This window comes from Salmo salar, chromosome 19 (genome assembly GCF_965601325.2).
Source record: "Salmo salar chromosome 19, fSalSal1, whole genome shotgun sequence".
Taxonomy (NCBI): domain Eukaryota; kingdom Metazoa; phylum Chordata; class Actinopteri; order Salmoniformes; family Salmonidae; genus Salmo; species Salmo salar.
Genome location: NC_138309.1, coordinates 9,547,765 through 9,569,026, shown reverse-complemented (window position 1 = coordinate 9,569,026; position 21,262 = coordinate 9,547,765). Strand labels below are relative to the sequence as shown.

At 42.5% G+C, this 21,262-nt stretch overlaps 1 protein-coding gene across 1 annotated transcript; it reads left to right on the top strand.

The window, feature by feature from the left end:
• Positions 1-577: 577 nt before the first annotated feature.
• On the top strand, positions 578-21,166 carry tnfrsf11a (tumor necrosis factor receptor superfamily, member 11a, NFKB activator). The gene is made up of 9 exons (XM_014157156.3): positions 578-982; positions 11,912-11,987; positions 12,338-12,463; positions 12,625-12,774; positions 12,920-13,004; positions 13,325-13,512; positions 14,010-14,059; positions 14,168-15,101; positions 19,111-21,166. Exons 1-9 carry the CDS (start codon positions 908-910, stop codon positions 19,416-19,418), a joined length of 1,992 nt encoding a protein of 663 aa, XP_014012631.1. The 5' UTR covers positions 578-907; the 3' UTR covers positions 19,419-21,166.
• Positions 21,167-21,262: the final 96 nt, after the last annotated feature.

Below are 21,262 nucleotides of genomic sequence, written 5' to 3'. Positions count from 1 at the left end.
CCTTCTCAAATAAAGTGACGGTTATGCAAATATTAAATTACACCTGACAGCTTAGAATGGATGCGGGAGGGAGAGAGGGAAGAGAGCTGGGGGGGGGGGGGGGGGGGGTAGATGAGGCTGTTACAGAGGATCCCCAAATACCACTCACCCATTACGTGACATATCAGAGGAAGTCTGGGGTGCAGGAGGGAGACAAGGGGAGCAGGTAGCTGCCTAGTGGTGGCTATTCAGCAGCCTGATGGTCTGGGGGTAGAAGCTATTGGCCAGTCTCACAGTCATGGTAATGAATACATTACATTACAACATTCCTCACAAAATGTCATGTTAGTTTAATTCAGTGGAGAGGAAGAGACAGACCAGATTTATACAATTATGTTTATTTAAGTTGATTATATGGGTTAATTTACATTGTGAAACAACATTAGGGTCTACTTTAGGTGTGAGACAAACCATTGAACACTTACAGTATGTCTGAGGTAATCAACACACACACGGATTATTTTATTCAATGGCGAGGGAGGAGTTTAGACTATGAGAAAATCTCAATTTCATGCTCCTCGCGTCCTCTCTCCTCAAAACCCATTGGAGGAGAAGGTCAGAGGGGCTGATCTTCCCCAGCTCTCTCTCCCCTAGTGCTAGTAAATTTACTGCGTTTTCACCAGAGGCTGCTCACTCTAGAGCGCGTGGGTGATAGTAGAGGAGAGCAGAGCAGAGCGTGCATTACCGGGCATGCGAAGCGAGAATGCCAGACTGGTCTGGAGGCTCCACACTGTATCCCCCAAAATCCCTATAATTACCGACAAAAACCCAACCGGTTCCTTTGTTATCGACAATATCGATCATCCTAAATCTGTACAAGACAATTGGATTTCTTGTCGTCTCTGATTTGTGTCTCTAAGGAGGAGAGATGAGAGTTCACTTCTCTACCAGCTGGATATTTCAAGGCTGGGTCACCCATCTGGTTCTCAATCTGTGCGCACAGGTAAGTCATAGGCTACTCAAAAAACGAATTGCATACATAAAAAAGTGCTTTATATAGATAGGTTTTATTTAGTTGATGTATAGAGTTTTCTCTAGATCTAGAATAGGTCTTCATCTAGCCATTGGTATTGCTCTGGAAGAGTTGGTAGAAAACAGACATGCTTGAGCATCAAGTGGAAACATTTACGTTTGGGCCGTGACCAAGCACCCCCTCTACCGGTCCCTGTAAAGGACAGCTGGATGCACTCTTGCTGGTCTTAAGGTTGTTTTTACCGGACGTTCACGTTTCGGCTCCAATGTGTTGTGGGGGCGTTGTCTTGTTACTGTAAATCAGGATCATGTGGGTTTGTCTAGGGGATTTAGGACGTGTTCTCTTCCCTCTTTCTCCCCATCCTACGGTTGGTGTTGCTACTGTCTGAGTAATATGCTGCATGTCAGATATTCCATTGAGAAATGCAGGACCTACAGTTGCTTTCATGTACATTGGCACCTTTGCACGTACCCCATTCATAAACGCTAACTACCTTCAGCACCTAATTGATTAAGGTATCTTCTGACCAGGGAAGTTTTGTTAAGAGCCCCGTCACTTGATCGAAACGTTAACACGCATTGCTTGCGGTACGGTTTTGGAAACGTAAAGAACATATCTTTCATATCAGCCAGAAACAATACTACTTTAAAAAGCTTAAATTACTACACACCTGTATAGGGTTAAGGTTCCCACATGGCCATATACCCATGTTACAGCGCTTGTCTACTGAAAAGAGGGAAGACAGAGTGGACTACCTGTACTAATTAGCTCAGAGTATCTGCGTTCCAAACACCTGTGAGGAAGTCGGACATGCCACAAAAGTGTTGTCACTGAAAAATACTGTTGGCTGAAACTGTGTTAAAACAGTGTACAGTAAGTGTGTATTTTGCATTTGTGAAATTATTTTGATCTGATATGAAAGTAGAGGGCTTTATGTTTCTAGAACCTTACTACAATTGAGAATCGATTCAAGTTTAGATGGAGAATTTGGCTGTTTAGCTGCCAGAGCCAATTCGCCTCTAAACAAAACATGTAAGGTTCTTGGACTGTCAGGAGTAACTTTAGGGTACTTTAGTCCAGGGTTGGGCTACCTTGCACGTTACAATGGAGTGCATGAATTATTTAGTCCATGACATTTTTTGACTTAAGTGAGGGGGGGTCCTGTGCAGTTGTAAATTAAACACAAGTGAACACCAAACGTTTTTTTATTTCAGTCTATTTGGCCTCAACTGTATACGATTTTCACTGAGCTGCACATGTCCTTTTTAATGGCAATGCTCGTTGTTCATTCATAGTAATGTACAGTATGTAAACGCTAAGTGTGTACAGTATGTAAACGCTAAGTGTCTACAGTATGTAAACGCTAAGTGTCTACAGTATTGTAATGAAACAGCAGGGAGCAGGTCTCGAACCCTCGACCTTCAAGCCCGAAGTCCGGCGCGCTATCGACTGTGCCGCAAAAGCATGCTCGAGCGGCAGAGTCGATTTCCGCGTTTATAAACCCAGGGTCTTTACAGTATGTAAACGCTAAGTGTCTACAGTATGTAAACGCTAAGTGGCTACTACTGTACTAACCGGACTAGCCCAGGTGTTGCCTCATTCTCACTCCTGTAGGACAAGTCTTAACCTGAAAGACGAAGAAATCAATCAAGTTCTGGACCGTGATAAATATAGCTTCTATTTGGGGAGAAAATACATTCTTTAAAATGAAAATATATTGTAGAATCTAGATATAGTACAGGCTGTGTTTAGCCATCAGCCTTATGACAGGTTTAAATGAGTTCCCCAGCAAGCCGTTCCGCACACTAAATCACAATGTTTCCATTCCTTTAATCATTTATATACAATAATTATAGCTGTACATGATTTAATGAAAAGCATTAAACATACACATTGTTTCACATTATTTAATAACCGACTCATAAACACAATCACGCAATAGGGTACAGCATGCTTCACAGTTTCCCTGGTGCTTCACAACTTCCCCCACAAAATGTGATTTACTGGAATCTCGCGTGTGCTAAAGAGCAGCGGACGAAGGAGTTCATTTCTGCTGCAGAGTTCGTGGTAAAAATATAAGGCGTTGTGGTGGTGCTTCGATGACAGACAGACAGACATACAGTCTACTACTGCCCACTACTGCCCACGTCCAGAGACACAGACAGACAGACAGACAGACAGTCTACTACTGCCAGGGGCGAAAATCTGATATCAATTTTGGAGGGGACAATTACATTACATTTTCTCAAGAGCAATTCCTGAGGGGGACACCAAAAGTAGTGCTGTAACACATAGCCTACGTTTAATATGGTAAATGTATATTGAGGAACCAAAGAAATGTGTTTGCCGTACTCCTAACTACCGGTACCCAAAACTACACAACTAATCACAACAGCAATACCATTGCCTTTAACAAATCTTAGTTCAGTCACCAGTTTAAGTTGAGAGTGGGGGTATCCATGGCATTTTCCAATTATGTTCCTATTTTACAAGTAAAAAAAATTGAGAACCTTTCATAATGTTGCCAAACAAAGACTCAACAAACTTACCTGAGACTCCCTGTCTCTGCCAGTCTGTCCCTGCATATCTGTCCCCAACTCTGCTGTCTGTGTGCCATCTGTTGCCTGCTCTGCCTAATGACATCATTGTGAAACATTTCCATTAGAATTTCATTTCTTTCTTATGAACATTTTTATCAACTAGTCTTTGAGATATTAGGCTACTAGGGTTCTTTGCGTTTTGGTGTACTGAAAAATACTCTGATGTCCGTCTTTTTTCTGCCATTTTTCTGCCATTTTTCTACCTGGTTGGCTACACACACACAGTATGTAGGTTATTTACAGTAGGAGATGGGCTTCTATCATCTTATCTTCTATCATTCTATATGGGCTTCGATCTAAAAGGTAGCTAGCAAATGTGAAACGGATTGCAGTGACAAGAGTTGACAGCTGTATGAGTTCACCATTTACACAACATATGCTGCAACCTTTTGTAATTTTAAATCGTTTGTTTCATATTGGCTGGCTTCTAACAATAGCTGAATTTGCAAAGCTAGCGAGCACCAATTCAGTGGTGTTTGCTATAATCTTTGCTACCCGGGTTAAATAAAGGTGAAATAAAATATATAAATAAAAGTTCCCTTGCGACAATTTAGCTTTTGCAACGAGACCATTAAATATATTTAAAACAATGGTAGAAGAGTGTAGTTCTGTTCAGTTTATCGCTAACTTTATCACAGGGACTTTGAAGCACTAACTTACATGCATGCTGATCTTGGAATAAATTGACGATAGCAAAGATTCCATCTTTGACGATGCCACATAAATGGAATAGGTACTAGCTAGCTTAATAGTTAATATTTGCGCGCTAGCTCTGCATATTCAGCTAGTGTGTGTGCACGATTGACTGGATTAACCTCACGTCAGTTACGTGCATTGAGTGCCTTTCAGACAGTAGATACGACCTCTACGTTACCTCGCAAGCTAAGGAACTGGCAGTGGATCAAACCATTGTGAGGCAAAGGGTGGGGGGTTTGCAATCTTTTGAAACTTAAAAACGAGCTATTAAGTGTCTAATCAGCACAATTGCTTTCATTGCGTATTATTAATATTATTTAAATTACATAGTTATGTTTCAGTGATATATTGGGGGGGGACAAATCATATTTTTCCCAGGATGGGGGGGGTCGTGTCCCCCCCGTCCCCCCCGGGATTTCTGCCCCTGACTACTGCCCACGTCCAGAGACAGACAGACAGTCTACTACTGCCCACGTCCAGAGACAGACAGACAGACAGTCTACTACTGCCCACGTCCAGAGACAGACAGACAGACATACAGTCTACTGCTGCCCACGTCCAGAGACAGACAGACAGACATACAGTCTACTACTGCCCACGTCCAGAGACAGACAGACAGTCTACTACTGCCCACGACCAGAGACAGACAGACAGTCTACTACTGCCCACGACCAGAGACAGACAGACAGTCTACTACTGCCCACGTCCAGAGACAGACAGACAGACATACAGTCTACTGCTGCCCACGTCCAGAGACAGACAGTACTTTTGATGGAGATCTTTTTATAAAGGGCTATAATCCATTGTTACATATGTTAACCATAAGTAAATTGTTTAAGTCATTGCACATCATTTATATCACTTGTTAGTAACATGAATGGACATGAGATTATCATGCAATAATTAATTCACAGAGTACCTAGATTTGAATCTGTAGTCTACAAATACCCAGGTGTTAAATCATTAATGTGGGGGAGGTTGTTCTTGGCCCGATGTCAGAGTTTGGGGTGGCGGTTATGCAAATCTGAGAAAGACTGGAATGTATCTCATGTCAGAGAAGATGATGGGATCAGGGATCGCAGCCCCCCCCCATACACAAACAAATGAAGATAGTATTTTACAGGTGCTACTGGTTGTGAGAACTGTTACACACTCTCTCTAGTCCTCTATCTCGCTCACTCACTCATTCACACATGCACACTCATCTCTCTTTCTATCCCTCTCTCCACCTCTCTCTCTCTCTCTCTCTCTCTTCCTCTCACTCTGAATTCATTTAAATTCAAATTGCTTTATTGGCATGGGAAACATATGTTTACATTTGCCAAATCAAGTGAAATAGATGATAAACAGAAGTGAAATAAACAATAAAAATTAACAGTAAACATTAAACTCACAAAAGTTTCAAAGGAATAGAGACATGTTATATTATGGCTAAGTACAGTGTTGTAACGATGTGCAAATAGTTAAACTACAAAAGGGGAAAAAAATAAACATATGGTTGTATTTACAATGGTGTTTGTTCTTCACCGATTGCCCTTTTCTTGTGGCAACAGGTCACACATCTTGCTGCTGGGATGGCACCCTGTGTGGTATTTCATCTCATGGATATGCAAATTTATCAAAATTGGATTTGTTTTCAAATCCTTGGTGTGTGGATGTAATCTGAGGGAAATATGTGTCTCTAATATGGTCATACATTTGGCAGGAGGTTAGGAAGTGCAGCTCAGTTTTTACGTCGTTTTGTGGGCAGTGTGCACATAGCCTGTCTTCTCTTGAGAGCCAGGTCTGCCTACGGCGGCCTTTCTCAATAGCAAGGCCAGGCTCACTAAGTCTGTACATAGTCAACGCTTTCCTTAAGCTTGGGTCAGTCACAGTGGTCAGGTTTTCTTCCACTGTGTACTCTCTGTTTAGGGCCAAATAGCATTCTAGTTTGCTCTGTTTTTTTGTTAATCCTTTCCAATGTGTCAAGTAATTATCTTTTTGTTTTCTCATGGTTTTGCTGGGTCTAAATGTGTTGCTGTCCTGGGGCTCTGTGGGGTGTGTTTGTGAACAGAGCCCCAGGACCAGCTTGCTTAGGGGACTCTTCTCCAGGTTCATCTCCCTGTAGGTGATGTCTTTGTTATGGAAGATTTGGGAATCACTACCTTTTTAGGTGGTTGTAGAATTTAACGGCTCTTTTCTGGATTTTGATAATTAGCGGGTATCGGCCTAATTCTGCTCTGCATGCATTATTTGGTGTTCTACGTTGTATATCTCTATCTCTTCTTTTTAAGCTTTTGATGGTTCACAGCACACACAAAAACAGTTTGGGAACCAATGTTTGTATATAACAGAACTGACTGTAGTTGCACTCTGAGATAAAGTTAGAACGGATGGAGGTTAGAGGAGCCTATGTAACATCCTGGCCTTTCTCTAGTCTAGCCTGTAATCATTTAGGGTGGATCCAGCCATGCTCTTATATATTTGGTGAATTGAAACATATTGCAGCAACGTCTCAATTATGGCCTGATGTTCGGAGGCAGAGGAAACTGAAATAAGATTCCCAGCATTCTTTTGGTTTCCTGTCCCCTTTCACCCAAATCTGTCACTGAGCAATACTGTCTGTCACGGTTGGGTGTCAATAGTCTCAACATGCCTTCTTCCCTCACCTCCTTCCTGCATATCCTTCCCTCATCTCTGAAACATTGATCCATAACGGTTATACGGTAAGGCAGCGTTTCCAAAACTCGGTCCTCGGGACCCAAAGGCATGCACGTTTTGGTTTTTGCCCTAACATTACACAGCTGATTCAAATGATCAAAGGTTGATGATTAGTTGATCTGAATAAGCTGTGTAATGTTAGGACAAAAACCAAAACATTCACCCCTTGGGGTCCAGAGGACCGAGTTTGGGAAACCCTGCAGTATTAAAGGCCTATCTATATATGGCCCATCCAGGAATCAAACCCACAACTATAGTGTTTCCAACACCATGCTGAGCCATCGGAACTACTGCGCCATTACTCACCCACCTTCTTCTTCGATGTATGGGAAATGTGTCCTTCTCCAACAGCTGGAAGTTGATGCATGGCAGCATTGCTCTGATCTCAGTCAGCTTGGCTCCTCTAACACATGTTGATCATTATGACTGTGGTCACAACTATGAGTGGCGTTCATCATTAAAAGCAAAACAATGACTGATGTGAGACACTGTGGAAGTAATTAAACCGGTTGGGATCTCTGGCACTACAGACACAGACTAAAACCGTATCAGTGGGGTTTTTCAAAGGGTTGGATGCAGAAAGCTGGTTTGTTCTGGGTTGCAGCTTAAGACTTGGCTACAGACTTTGTTTTTGTTTACTTGGTGCGCAACAAGAAAAACCTGAATGAGAAAAGCTTTAGATGAGTTTCTGTAGTCTGATTGGGGGACAGAGCTGGCATGGGGGCACAGACAGCGGAGGGAGGGATGGAGAGGGGCAAGAGTTGTGACAGCAAAGTAGAGCTACTGTAAGATTCTTTAGGATGGGGGTTAGTAATACTAGGCAGAAGCACTCTGTGCCTGTGGTGTTTGAAGGTTTATATAAATGGAGAATTAGGTGTTTTTGTTAGTTCTATTCCTTCACAAAAACTTTTGGTTCGGCATATTTTCTCTCATAACACTATTCTGTAATTCAGAACACTGGCTGGGGGGTACATGCATATGTGTGTTTGTGGTAAGGGGTATTGTATTAGCTTACCATTGCACCCCTGCCAACAGCAGTGGGTGGGTAGACCACAGCACGATCAGTGTTCACAGCAGAGAGAGACTCATGTTTTAAGTGTCTATTACACAGATGAAGGATCTTAATTTGAGCTAGGTTGCGATTACATTCTTGATTCTTCCTGGGTATGACGCTACAAGCTTGACACACCTGTATTTGGGGAGTTTCTCCCATTCTTCTCTGCAGATCTTCTCAAGCTCAGTCAGGTTGGATGGGGAGCGTCACTGCACAGCTATTTTCAGGTCTCTTCACTCTTCAAAGATGTTCGATTGGGTTCAAGTCCGAGCTCTGGCTGGGCCACTCAAGGACATTCAGAAGCCACTCTTGCGTTGTCTTGGCTATGTGCTTAGGGTTGTTGTCCTGTTGGAAGGTGAACCTTCAGCCCAGTCTGAGTTCCTGAGCGCTCTGGAGCAGGTTTTCCTCAAGGTTCTCTCTGTACTTTGCTCTGTTCATCTTTCCTTCGATCCTGACTACTCTCCCAGTCCTTGCCACTGAAAAACATCCCCACAGCATGATGCTGCCACCACCATGCTTCACCATAGGGATGGTGCCAGGTTTCCTCCAGACTTGACGCAGAGAGTTCAATCTTGGTTTCATCAGAGCAGAGAATCTTGTTTCTCATGGTCTGAGAGTCCTTTAGGTGCCTTTTGGCTAACTCCAAGCGGGCTATCATGTGCCTTTTACTAAGGAGTGGCTTCCATCTAGCCACTCTACCATAAAGGCCTGATTGGTGGAGTGTTGCAGAGATGGTTGTCCTTCTGGAAGGTTCTCCAATATCCACAGAGGAACTCTGGAGCTCTGTCTCTCACTCACCATCAGGTTCCCTGACCAAGGCCCTTCTACCCCGATTGTTCAGTTTGGTCGGGCGGCCAGCTCTAGGAAGAGTCTTGGTGGTTCCAAACTTCTTCCATTTAAGAATGATGGAGGCCACTGTGCTTTTGGGGAACTTCAATGCTGCAGAAATGTTGTGGTTCACTTCCCCAGATCTGTGCCTCAGCACAATCCTGTCTTGAAGCTCTACAGACAATTCCTTCGACCTCATGGCTTGGTTTTTGCTTTGACATGCACTGTCAACTGTGGGACCTTATATAGACAGGTGTGTGCCTTTCCAAATCATGTCCAATCAATTGAATTTACCACAGGTGGACTCCAATCAAGTTGTAGAAACACATCAGTGGAAACAGGATGCACCTGAGCTCAATTTTGAGTCTCATAGCAAAGGGTCTGAATACTTGTAAATGTAAATAAAGTGTTTCTGTTTATTTAAAAAAATTGGCCAAAAAATTATATATTTGTCGTTATTGGGTATTGTGTGTAGATTGAGGACATTTATTTATTTAATCCATTTTAGAATAAGGTTGTAATGTAACAAAATAGAAGGGGTCTGAATACATTCCAAATGCACTGTACACTACAGGTTTCAAATTTAACTGGAAAGTTATCCTGTAACAGGGTGATCAAATGAAGATCCTACATCTGTACACCAAGCTTCAACGAGCCACTGAGGCGACCACCCTCCCTCCACAGCCTAGTATCCACTCTGGTGACTACTACAATGCCAGTATACTCTGCTGAGGTGGACAATACACTGCGTGCACAATTATTAGGCAAATTGTATTCCTCGGGATTAATTTTATTGTTGAACAAACACAATGCTCTCAGTCAATCCAAAATGTTATTGAACCTCAAACCTGAATGTTTATGAAAAGAAAAGTGAGTTTTGTCTTTCTCAGGGAAATATATGTGTGCACAATTATTAGGCAACTATTAGTGTGCAGAATTATTAGGCAACTAAATTACAAAAATAATTTCTCTCAACTCATGTTTATTCTCAATTTTTAGAGTAAGTGTAACAGATAAGTTACACAAAATGACAATTATATAACATTTTTGGCCTTTCAAAAATATTCAGTGACAAATATAGCCACCCTTATTTTCAATAACTGCCATGAGCCTTCCATCCATGGAGTCTGTCAGTTTCTTGATCTGTTCACAATCAATTTTCACTGAAGCAGCAACCACAGCCTCCCAAATGCTGTTCAAAAAGGTGTATTGTCTTCCATCACTGTAAATCTCACGTTTGAGAAGGGCCCACAAGTTCTCAATAGGATTTAAGTCAGGTGAGGAAGGGGGCCAGGTCGTTATTCAGGCATCTTTGAGGCCCTTGCTGGCTAGCCAAGCAGTGGAGTACTTGGATGCATGTGATGGAGCATTGTCCTGCATAAAGATCATGGCCTTCTAGAATGCTGAGGACTTCTTCCTGTACCACAGTTTGACGAAAGAATATTCCAGAAACTGACAGTAGGTTTGGGAGTTGAGTTTCAGTCCATCTTCAACCTGAAAAAGTCCAACTACCTCATCCTCAATGATAGCAGCCCATACCAGTATCCCTCCTTCACCTTGCTGGCACCTGACTCAAAGTGGTGCCCTATGTCCATTACTGATCCAGCCACGGGCCCATCCATTTGGTCCATCAAGAGTCACTTTCATTTCATCTGTCCATAAAACCTTTGAAAAATCTGTCTTCAGGTATTTCTTTGCCCAATCTTGACACTTCAACTTGTGAATCTTATTCAGTGGTGGTCTTGTTTCAGTCTTCTTGACCTTGGCCATGTCTCTGAGCACTTGACACCTTGTACTTCTGAACACTCCAGGTAGGTTGCAGTTCTGGAATACGGTGGCACTGGAGGATAATGGGTTCCTGGTAGTTTGACGTTTAATTCTTCTCAAGTCTTTTGCAGTTAATTTGCTCCTTTTCTTCCCCATGCGTTTTTTTGCGCCCCAGTTGACTATTCGCAACAAAATGTTTGAATGTCCGGTGGTCACACCTCAATAGTTTAGCTATTTAAAGAGTGTCGCATCTGTCTGAAAGGCATTTTACATTTTGGGTTTTTCAGTGTCAGTTAAATTTCTTTTTTGGCCCATTTTACCTGAGGTAATGAGGCTGCCTAATAATTATGCACACCTTGATATCAGGTGTTATTCACTTTCGCCACACCCTCCCTCATTACACAAATACATATCACCTGAAAATGATTAAATCCAATAAGCATTCAAGTTATATGGTTTGGAGTTCGAAAATGTGAATAGAAACAATGATAAGATCAGAATACTCACTTGCCTAATAATTGTGCACGCAGTGTATGTGTATTTTATGGTTTTGTTTAAAAGGGCCTGGTCGTTAGAACAGTTTGGAATCAAATCATTAGAACAAAGTTTTATTCAAGTAATGTTTTATTCCAAAATGTGTTCTGTTGACAGTGAGAATGTGAGAATGTTTGCAGTGGAATATGAGGGGTTTTCTGTTTCTTTCTGTCTTTGTTTCAGACGACAGGAAAGAGTTGGACAATCCTCTTCCCTTTTCCTCTTACAACCACTGTTTAGTCTTATTGATAGACTTATATCTCATGTCTACAAAATAATTATTGACCCTTACAAAAACACACATGATAAATTAGCATTTTCACATGTGAAATAGCTGATTTCACATGTTGAGCAGAAATGTTCACATATGAAAAGAGACACGTGAAGTCAGTTGTTCACATGTATTAAAGTCCACTTTTTATATGTGAGGAGAATAACCCGTTTTCACCTCGCATGTCAATTGCATATTCACGTGTGAAATTTGCAGTTTCACATGTGAAAATAGATTCAGAACTTTCACATGTGACAAATGTTCACACATGTCATTTTTCACATGTCCGAAAACCACCCTTTTTTTTTTCCCATGCATTTTCTTTTTGTATGGTGAATAAACAACTGAATGAATGACATTTTGTTTAAATTTACTGTCACGTGCCAATAATTGTTTTAGGCCTTGACACAACCAGATTGGCTATAGTGGTCTGTGTTTTTGTCTTCCAGAGAGCCCTCTCCAGACCCACCTGTACCCAGCAGCAGTACCTCAAAGACAAGAGATGCTGCAGGAGGTGTGAACCAGGTAAACTAAACCAGAGAAATACATGAATGGCCATTAACACCCAATATGACCACTCTACAGTACTGGGCTTTAGCAGAGCACGTGCATGGAAGAAAACTGTCATGTTTCATTTTTCCTGAAAAGAAATGAGGAAGGATGTCAAAGAGGAACTGACTTGCTGCAATACATACACATGTGCACACACCCTACACATGCCCTAATCCCCAAATAACTGTCCATCTCTAAGCGTGACGGAAATGTATCTATTTTAGCCTCTTCCTCTTCCGCTTTCTCTTACCTCAGTAGATCACTGCAGCGTTGGTGTATTATCTGTGGCCAGTCTAACCCTCTCTCTCTTCCCCACTCCCCAGGGTCCTATGTGTTTGCAGAGTGTTCTGGGTACTCTGACACCAAGTGTCGTCAGTGTGGTCGTGATGAGTACCAGCCTGACTGGACCAACGAGACCAAGTGTCTGCCACAGAAGTTCTGTGACACTGGTCAGTAGGTGACTGGAGTCTAGTCTAGTTGGATGGATGACTTTAGGTCTATTGTTGGAGCTTTGTTTTCTATACATTTTAGCAAAGGCTTTTAGAGATGCTGATGTCTCTGGTGTCTGCTTTGGTTAACCACTAACCCCTGACCTGTTTGTGAACCCCAGGTAAAGGTTTTAACCGTGAGAGGCCCAGTAACCCCCAGGCTGCGGTACCCTGTCAATGTCAACCTGGTCTAGAGTGTTCTCCTATCAACTGTGAGTTCTGTGAGAAGATTCCTACCTGTGGACCAGGATATGGACTGGAGACTGACACTGGTGAGAGAGGCATTCACACGCAGACATGAACATGCACACACAAACACACATGATAGCATACATATACACACACACTTCTGTGTTGCTACTGTTGTCAGCAGTCCAGTTTTTCACTCTTCTCTGTCATGTGTGTTTTTAAACTCAGAGGCGGGCAGGAGAACTTGTGTTGCTTGCAGGAGAGGATATTTCTCTCCCAACACCTCTATAGAACCATGCAGACAGTGGACCAAGTGAGTTAACACACACCTATACCGTGTCCCTTCATACACTGTCTTTTCCCCTGGGCGCTCCTCTTCTGTCTAGTGTGTCCCATTCAGTGAGGCAGGAACAGGGTTCTACAGGCGCTCAAAGCTCCACCACACCGCTGTTCTGACTAATGCTGCACCACTTCCACTGGAACACAGAGCAGCTTCTACCACTGCCTGACTCTGAGGTCAACCAAGAAGGGAAGGAGAGAAAGAGAGCAGAGCGAGAGAGGGAAAGAGAGAAAAGAGAGAATGCCTGAATTGCTATAAAACACAAATAATGACCATGTGTTTTCTCCTTCCAGTTGTAAAGGCCTGGGGAAGAGTGACAAAAAGACTGGGAGCGACCAGACTGATGCTGTCTGTGGACCCCATCTCTCTGGTTCCTCTACCTCCTCCTGGGTTCTAGTGTGTATTCTGTCAGTCATCACTGTCCTCTGTCTCCTCATCCTCCTGCTCTTCTGCTACAAGGACAAACTCAAACTACTCTCAGGTACCCGAGTGAGAGATTACATTTGTCCGCTTTGTCTCATAGACTAGACGTAACATAGTAAACGTAAATCCTGGACACCCACGGTCGGGGTGGATAGGTGGGCATATAATGTGAACATCTAGCAACCCAAAGGTTTTGTGTTTGAATCTCATCACGGACAACTTTAGCATTTGAGCTAATTAGCGACTACTTAGCATGTTAGCTAACCTTAACCCTTTAACCTAACTCCTAATCCTAACCTTAACCCTAATCTTAACCCCTAGCTAACGTTAGCCACAACAAATTGGAATTCGTAACATAAATGAATACATACCATACTAAATGTAACATATGATACCAAATGGAGGGAGACGGATTTACATTTACTATGTTATGTCTACCCAGGTTGGATTTGTTGCAGAGGACAATATTCTTGAGGGAATCATTTTTTTATAGAAATATTCCTTGGCATAAAATGTATCTGAAATGAATGACTGTCATCCTCTTATGTCTTACAGTGAATTTGCGATTATGTGTCCAGAATCTGAAAAGGACCAGGATACAGCAGGTAGGGTAGACTTTTTTTTTAGTGGCAGAGATGACATGCATAAACGGTAGACTAAATAAAACATTCAACGGCTCTCAGACTAACCTATCTGTCTGTGTTTCTCTCCAGGAGACTCTGGCCCCTCTCTACCACAGTGGGGGTGAAGGAGGTGGGGTAGGGGGGCAGAATTGCACCCTGTGTGAGAGAACCTGTCTCATTGTCCTTGCTGACACCCCCTCAGAAACTCGACACACCTGTCCTACAGCCATACCTGGTGACCGGGTCAAACTACCACCCATTAAAGAGATGAAGGAGGAGAGGAGGGAGGAGGAGGATGAGGGGATGGGAAGTGAGGGGTCAGGGGAGGCGGAGGAGGTTTCTGAGGAGGCTGTGTGTGAGGAGGGTGTATCAGAGGGTGTGTGTGTGTCTCCACTGTGGGCTGGCTCCTGTGTGTGTGTGTTGTCTGTGAGGGAACCTTTAGAGGTAGGAGAGAATGAAGACTGTAGTCAGGCCGTCAACCCTGGAACCCTCGGGACCTGCTCCTGTGGAGGAGAGGGGGAGAGCAGGGATGGAAAGAAGGATGAAAGGAAAGATGAAGGGAGTGAGAGGGCCAAGATGGTTGAGGGCTTGCAAGGGAAGAGCTCTGAGAGGAACTGTAATACCTCCCCCTACTCACTCTCTCCCACCTCCTGCCCCCTTACCCCCGTCATGCCGTCATGTGACCTCTACCTGCCACTGACCCCAGCCAGGTCAGAGGTCAAAGCTCAGCTGATTGACAGCTCACAGAGGAAAGTGGATGGGCTATACAGACTGAACTCTAGCATAAGCTCCACCCCCACCACAGACACCACACCCACTTCAACCTCCACAACCTCTCCTGACCCCACTGTAACCGTGGGAGACCAGCAGTCCAAGCTGAGCTTTGAGGCCTCCAGCAGTGAGCCAGACCAGGGACTTTCCTGGAGGGACAGTGGAGGAAACAAGCTCTTATCTGGGGGCTCGGAGCTGGAGTGTGCCCCTGATTGTATCCAGAGCCAACTTGCGGAACCAGCACTCACCTCAGGTAGATATTGCACAGCAGTGCTGTACTTTTTTACAAGAAAAAGGCAAAATGCAGTATTCATATCCTTTGACTTGGTCCACATTTTATTGTGTTACAGCCTGAATTCAAAATGGATTAAATATCAAAAAAATTCTCTACCCATCTACACACAATACCCTATAATGACAAAGTAAAACATGTTTTTAGAAAGTCAATACTTTGTAAGTACAGCTGTGAGGCTTTTGGGGTAAGTCTCTAAGAGCTATGCACACCTGGATTGTACAATATTTGCCGAGTTATTCTTTTTTAAATTCTTCAACCTCTGTCAAGTTGATTGTTGATCATTGCTAGACAGACATTTTCAAGTCTTACCATAGATTTTAAAGCAGATTTAAGTAAAATTTGTAACTAGGCCGCTCAGGAACATTCGATGCGTCTTGGTAAGCAACTCCAGTATAGATTTGGCCTTGTTTTAGGTTATTGTCCTGCTGAAAGGTGAATTTGTCTCCCAGTGTATATTGGCCAGCAGACTGAACCAGGTTATCCTCTAGGATTTTGCCTGTGCTTATAGCTGTATTCCGTTTATCTTTATCCTAAGAATCTCCCTAGTCCTTGCCATTGACAAGCATTACCCATAACATGATGCAGCCACCACCATGCTTAAAAATATGAAGAGTGGTACTCAGTGATGTGTTGTGTAGGATTTGCCCCAAACATAACGCTTTGTATTCAGGACCAAAAGTACATTTCTTCGCCACATTTTTTGCAGTATTTCTTAAGTGCCTTGTTGCAGACGGGATGCATGTTATGGAATATTTGTATTTTATATAGGCTTCCTTCTTTTCACTCTGCCATTTAGGTTAGTATTGTGGAGTTACCACAATGTTGTTGATCCAACCTCAGTTTTAAAATCACCATTGGCCTCATGGTGAAAATCCCTGAGCAGTTTCCTTCCTCCCCGGCAACTGAGTTTTGAAGGACGCCTGTATCTTTGTAGTGACTGAGTATATTGATACACCATCCAAAGCCTAATTAATAACTTCGCCATGCTTCATCAAGGGATATCAGCGTCAGCTTTTTTTATTTTTACACATCTACCAATCGGTGCCCTTCTTTGCAAGGCATTGAAAAACCTCCCTGGTCTTTGTGGTTGAATCTGTTCTTGAAATTCACTACTCGATTAAGGGACTTTACAGATCATTGTATGTGTGGGGTACAGAGAGGGGGAAGTCGTTCTAAAATAATGTTAACCATATTATTGAACGCGGAATGAGTCCATGCGATTTGTTATGCACATTTCTACTCCTGAGCTAATTTAGTCTCGCCATAGCAAAGGGGTTGAATACTTATTGACTCAAGACATTTCAGCTTTTCATTTTTTATTAATTTCTAAAATGTTCTGCAAACAAAATTCCACTCTTACATTTTGGGGTACTGTGTGTAGATCAGTGACACAAATTCTGAATTTAGTCCATTTTAAATTCAGGCTGTAACACAACAAAATGTGGAAGAACTAAAGGGGTGTGAATACTTTCTGAAGGCACTGTACACATGTCATTATACATTCCAACCATTGTTAAAGAGGAAAGATAAATAAATCCACTGGTGTTTCTCCTGGGTTATTGGATCTGGATTATTGGATCTGGGTTATTGTACATTGTTTTGGCTAGGACTGTAACTGAGATTTCAGAAATGTCTTTTCACATTGTTGCTCCTCCAAAATAAGTATATTGGTTTCCTACTAATATCGTACACCGTTGGCTTGTTTTAAAGACCACACACAGTAGGAAGGGGAATGGGAATCTGTGTGTGTGATGAGCCAGTGATTACACCATGCTGTAACGTGTGTGTGTGTGTGTTTAACTCTCTGAGTGTGAACTCTGCCCACCACAACACTCCTGTTTACCCAGTTCCAGAGTTCTACAGGGTTTTGCAAAGTGACCACAGGTCTAATTGAAACAAGATGTGCTCTGAATACACATCCCTTGAGTAATACCCAGACTCACACACTTTCAGACTCTCGTTGATCACTGTATACTTTAATTATGCCCCAAAGCAGCAGTAAGTAAATAAACCACATTTCTCATAATGCAGTAATAACATGTCATTAACTGGACTTCCCGCTCAGAGAGGTTAATTATGGCAGGGGCTCCCAAACCTTTTCACTCAGGGCCCCCCTTCCAGCATTGGGGAACATCCCACACCCCCCTGCGCGCGCACACGCCACGTCTATTTCTATGAGCACAAGCACTGTTCATGACACAAACTGTTCACACCCCTCTTGTTGGTGGAGAGAATTTTGCAGGTTTAAAGCTTATTTTCTGCAATTCTACACATTTTGTCATGGGGGGTGCAAAGAACATTTTACAGTTTTAAAGCAAATTTTCTTGCAATTCAATATGTTTTGTGCCATGTCTAATGTGTATTCATGTGCTATTTGAGTGACAAAAAAATGTGAACAATATCTATGGGCTAAAAAAACGAAATAAAAACTTTAGCTGACATAGGCTAGTTGAGCTGGACATTTCTGACAAGTTATAAATACTGTAGCTCTCTAAGGTGTGTAATGACTGATAGGACAAGAGGAACTGATGATGCACTACTAGTACGCACCCCACAGTTTGGGAACAACTGAATTATGGGATCACACCTCGGAGAGACGGGCTGCATCTCAATAGTCCTTGTGTCTCCTGGACGTAGACCTGCAAGATAGGTGAAAAATAGTATAGCGAGCGAAGCGAAGACAGGTGTTCCCCATGACTACATCAGCTCCAGAAGGAAAGGAGATGAGGAGAGGAAGCCACTTTAGACTAGAATGAGATGCAGAGCAAGTTTCACAATCAGTTTGTCTGTGCCATTATTTCCCTGTCATAGTTGATGTTATCTGCCCTCCTAGGGTAGTTCAACTGTAGACAGTCTGCTGTAAACAGAGACACCAGGGGGTTTCTTTGTTTTGGTGATGGTGGTGAAATGACATTTTTTACACCAGGCTGACCAGACTGGTATTCCAGTGCCAGTAAATGATTTCAGATGGGATTCTAGACACTGACACATACTCTGTTATGGTTTGTGTGCGCGTGCGCATGCATTTGTGTAAATGAGGTGTGAGGAGTGACTGTCTCATTGCACCTCTACAAAGTTAACATGGGAATATGAGAGAGGGAGAGGGAGAGGGGGGGGGGGGGGGTGTTGAAATGGGCAGCAGACAGAACCAGACATGGATGTCTGTAGTTTTCCAGTTGTGTTTATAAATACCATCAGCGGTGTGAACTATGAACATGGAAATAAGGGACTAGATGGCAGTTTGTTCCTCTTGATTTGAATGCAAACGCCAGAGTTGTTCCGATGGCTCAGTTGGTTGGAGCATCGTGCTTCTCGCAAGTTGTGGGTTTGATACTACATTAGCTGTAAGTTGCTTACGATACAAGCGTCTAAATGCCAGCTTGAATAACAAACAGTAATTCTATTTCAGCAGTGAGACGGACATGTCGTCTGTAATAATGTTATGACAAACTATACTTCTCTACGTCTAAATGGCAGCTTGAATAAAGTTTGACATTTTCACATAGAATGAAAACTGCTGGTCACACTGAAACCCTGATGTTAAATTATATGTTTATGATGTCCTTGACCAGGACTATGGTCAAAGGAACCGCAGCCGACCACGGTCTTTCTATGGTTACTGTGCACGGTCATCCTCACTCCTACTCGCTATTAGTCATCTGAGGTCGCCCCTAACATAAACGTTTTTTTTATATCACAGCTTTAGAGAATGCTGTGTTTGTGTGTGTTACTGCATAATTACACAACCATAACATACATTGGCCTCTGTACACATTTCAAAAGAGGTTTTGGTTCTCTGCGTTGGTTGGTTATGTCCCTTAACCTCTGGTAGTGAAATTAAACCTGATACCGTTTTGGGAAAGAGACCACAATGCCAAGACTCTTAACTAGGCTAACTGGCTAAACTGACCCCTTAATTATCTCTCTCTCTCTCTCTCTCTCTCACTCTCTACTGTCTCTCCGCCAGGTCAGGTGACAGGAAACAATAACACCACCTTCATCTCCAGCGGTCAGGTTATGAACTTCAGCGCTGATGTCATCGTCGTCTACGTCAGCCAGACGTCGCTAGGCAACGAGGAGGAAGGGCCAGATGATGCATTCGGAATCCCTGTCCAGGAACAGGCCAATGAGCGAGCTCCGTTGTTCCAAAGTTCTGCCTCCTCCAAAAGTGTCGGTCATTCACCGTCTCCAGGGAACTACATTACCCATAACCCCCCACAGCAGGATGACAACCTGCCAGTTCAGGAAGTGACTGATGAGTTGCCCAGTGACTGATGAAGTGAGACAAGAAAATGGTGGATAGTGTACCATAAAGAGAGGAGTGAAGCTACAGACTTGTTGACACTCCAAAACCTATTGCTACGACCTACTCTAAACAATAGTCCATAGTCTTCCTGGGTAGGTGCTAGGAATTGGAACTGGGCCATAGACTTAGAACTGGAACCTGGAGGACTGTGTTCCTCATCTGGACCTCATGGCTGTCTCAATAGTCTCATGAAGCCTCCTTTACTTCATTGTCTCCTTTCATTCTTACTGATCTAAAAGAGCTGGACAACTGAAATCGGGTCCATGAGTTTGACTGCCTTCTTGTTGTTATCCTTGGTGTTGATTTGTTCTCAGAGCACCACGAGTGCGGTTTATTGTTAAGAAAAATGCTATGCATTTGTTGAGCTATATACTATACATGTAAATGTGTTGTTTATTTTCTAAAATATTTTTGATGCTGTCTGATGTTGGACTAATGAAGAAATCTTTGGAACGAAAGCCTTATTGTCGTACCACAAAAACCATGGAAGTGGATAAGTGATCCACACTCGTGTGATGAGTAACCTTGTCTGAAAAGACTTGTGTTAGCTTTAACTCAGAGGGCTAACACAGTCTTGTGGACAGCAGGAGACCCGGAATTCATCCACCTTAATCAATTGTGTTGACCCAAAGAGAATAAAGACTGTACTATGCAGAAATCACTCCGCCATTTCCTGGTTACTAAAATCGAATAGTTCGCCTAATTTCAGTTTGTGACAAAACAAGCATGTCTAGTGTAGAGAATCATTGTAGCATCGAAATCGCTGGGAAATATATTTAGCATGATCAAAAATATTGTATTTTCAGCTGTTTGAAGCTGGTGTAAAAAGATTTAAGTAAAAGATGCAAAAAAACTCAACTTAAGAACGGAAAGCATAGAAATAGTGCACATAGAACATATCTACTGCTTCTTTGCTTTGAATGATAATGACCGATCGATAACTCCCGTTTCTATGTGAATTTGGTCGGGTCGCCCAAAAAGTTACATATTGCAGCTTTAAGACTACCTGGTTGAACAACATAGTGTCTCAGAGCCTTTCGTATTATTCAATATTTGAATCAGAGACACTCACATTTAGTGTCATATGTTATGTTTCGTATGGTATGTATTCATTTGTGGATGTGTGATACAGTATGTTACGAATTCCAATTTGTTGAGGCTAACGTTAGCTAGGTGGGTAGGAGGCTAACATTAGCTAGCTGGCAAATGTTAGTTATGCTAGGGGTAAAGGTTAGGAGTTAGGTTAAAGGGTTAGGTTAAAGGGTTAGGGTTAGCTAAAAAGTGTAAGGTTAGGGGAAGGGTTAGCTAACATGCTAAGTAGTTGCAAAGTAGCTAAAAAGTAGTAAGTAGCTAAAGTTGCTAATTAGCTAAAATTGTCTGTGATGCGATTTGATAATGTTTGCATTATACGCCCACCCATCCCCCCCTGTCCTTTACTTTTTGCCTTAAGTAAGCTTCTGTCTTTTGTAACCATACCAAAGTAACATATACTAATGCTAGTGTCTCGGATTTACATTTACTATTTTATGTCTAGTCTATTAGACCAGGTTGTGTTGAAATGAAAACCAGTTCACACAGTTAGTCTACCAGCTATTGAATAGCTAACCAATCAAATAAAGCTTTCGAAAGTTGAAAGTGAAAACTTTTACCTTGTCTGTAAATAAACTATAAATATTGATTCAAATTTCAATAAATTACAGAACTGTTTTGATTAAAATCTAGTGTTTTTTTGTGACAGCAGTCGTACCGTTATTCCATGGTTTACTGTTTGCTATCTGGTAATTACAATGAAGTTATTTATCTTCTCTCTGAA

What these genes read in the sequence shown, in the direction of transcription:
- tnfrsf11a (XM_014157156.3), top strand. Translation starts at nt 908, where the DNA reads ATGAGAGTTCACTTCTCTACCAGCTGGATATTTCAAGGCTGGGTCACC. An exon ending in TTCTCAATCTGTGCGCACAG is followed by an intron (nt 983 to 11,911) that starts GTAAGTCATAGG and finishes TTTGTCTTCCAG; the next exon opens with AGAGCCCTCTCCAGACCCAC. An exon ending in ACAGAAGTTCTGTGACACTG is followed by an intron (nt 12,464 to 12,624) that starts GTCAGTAGGTGA and finishes TGTGAACCCCAG; the next exon opens with GTAAAGGTTTTAACCGTGAG.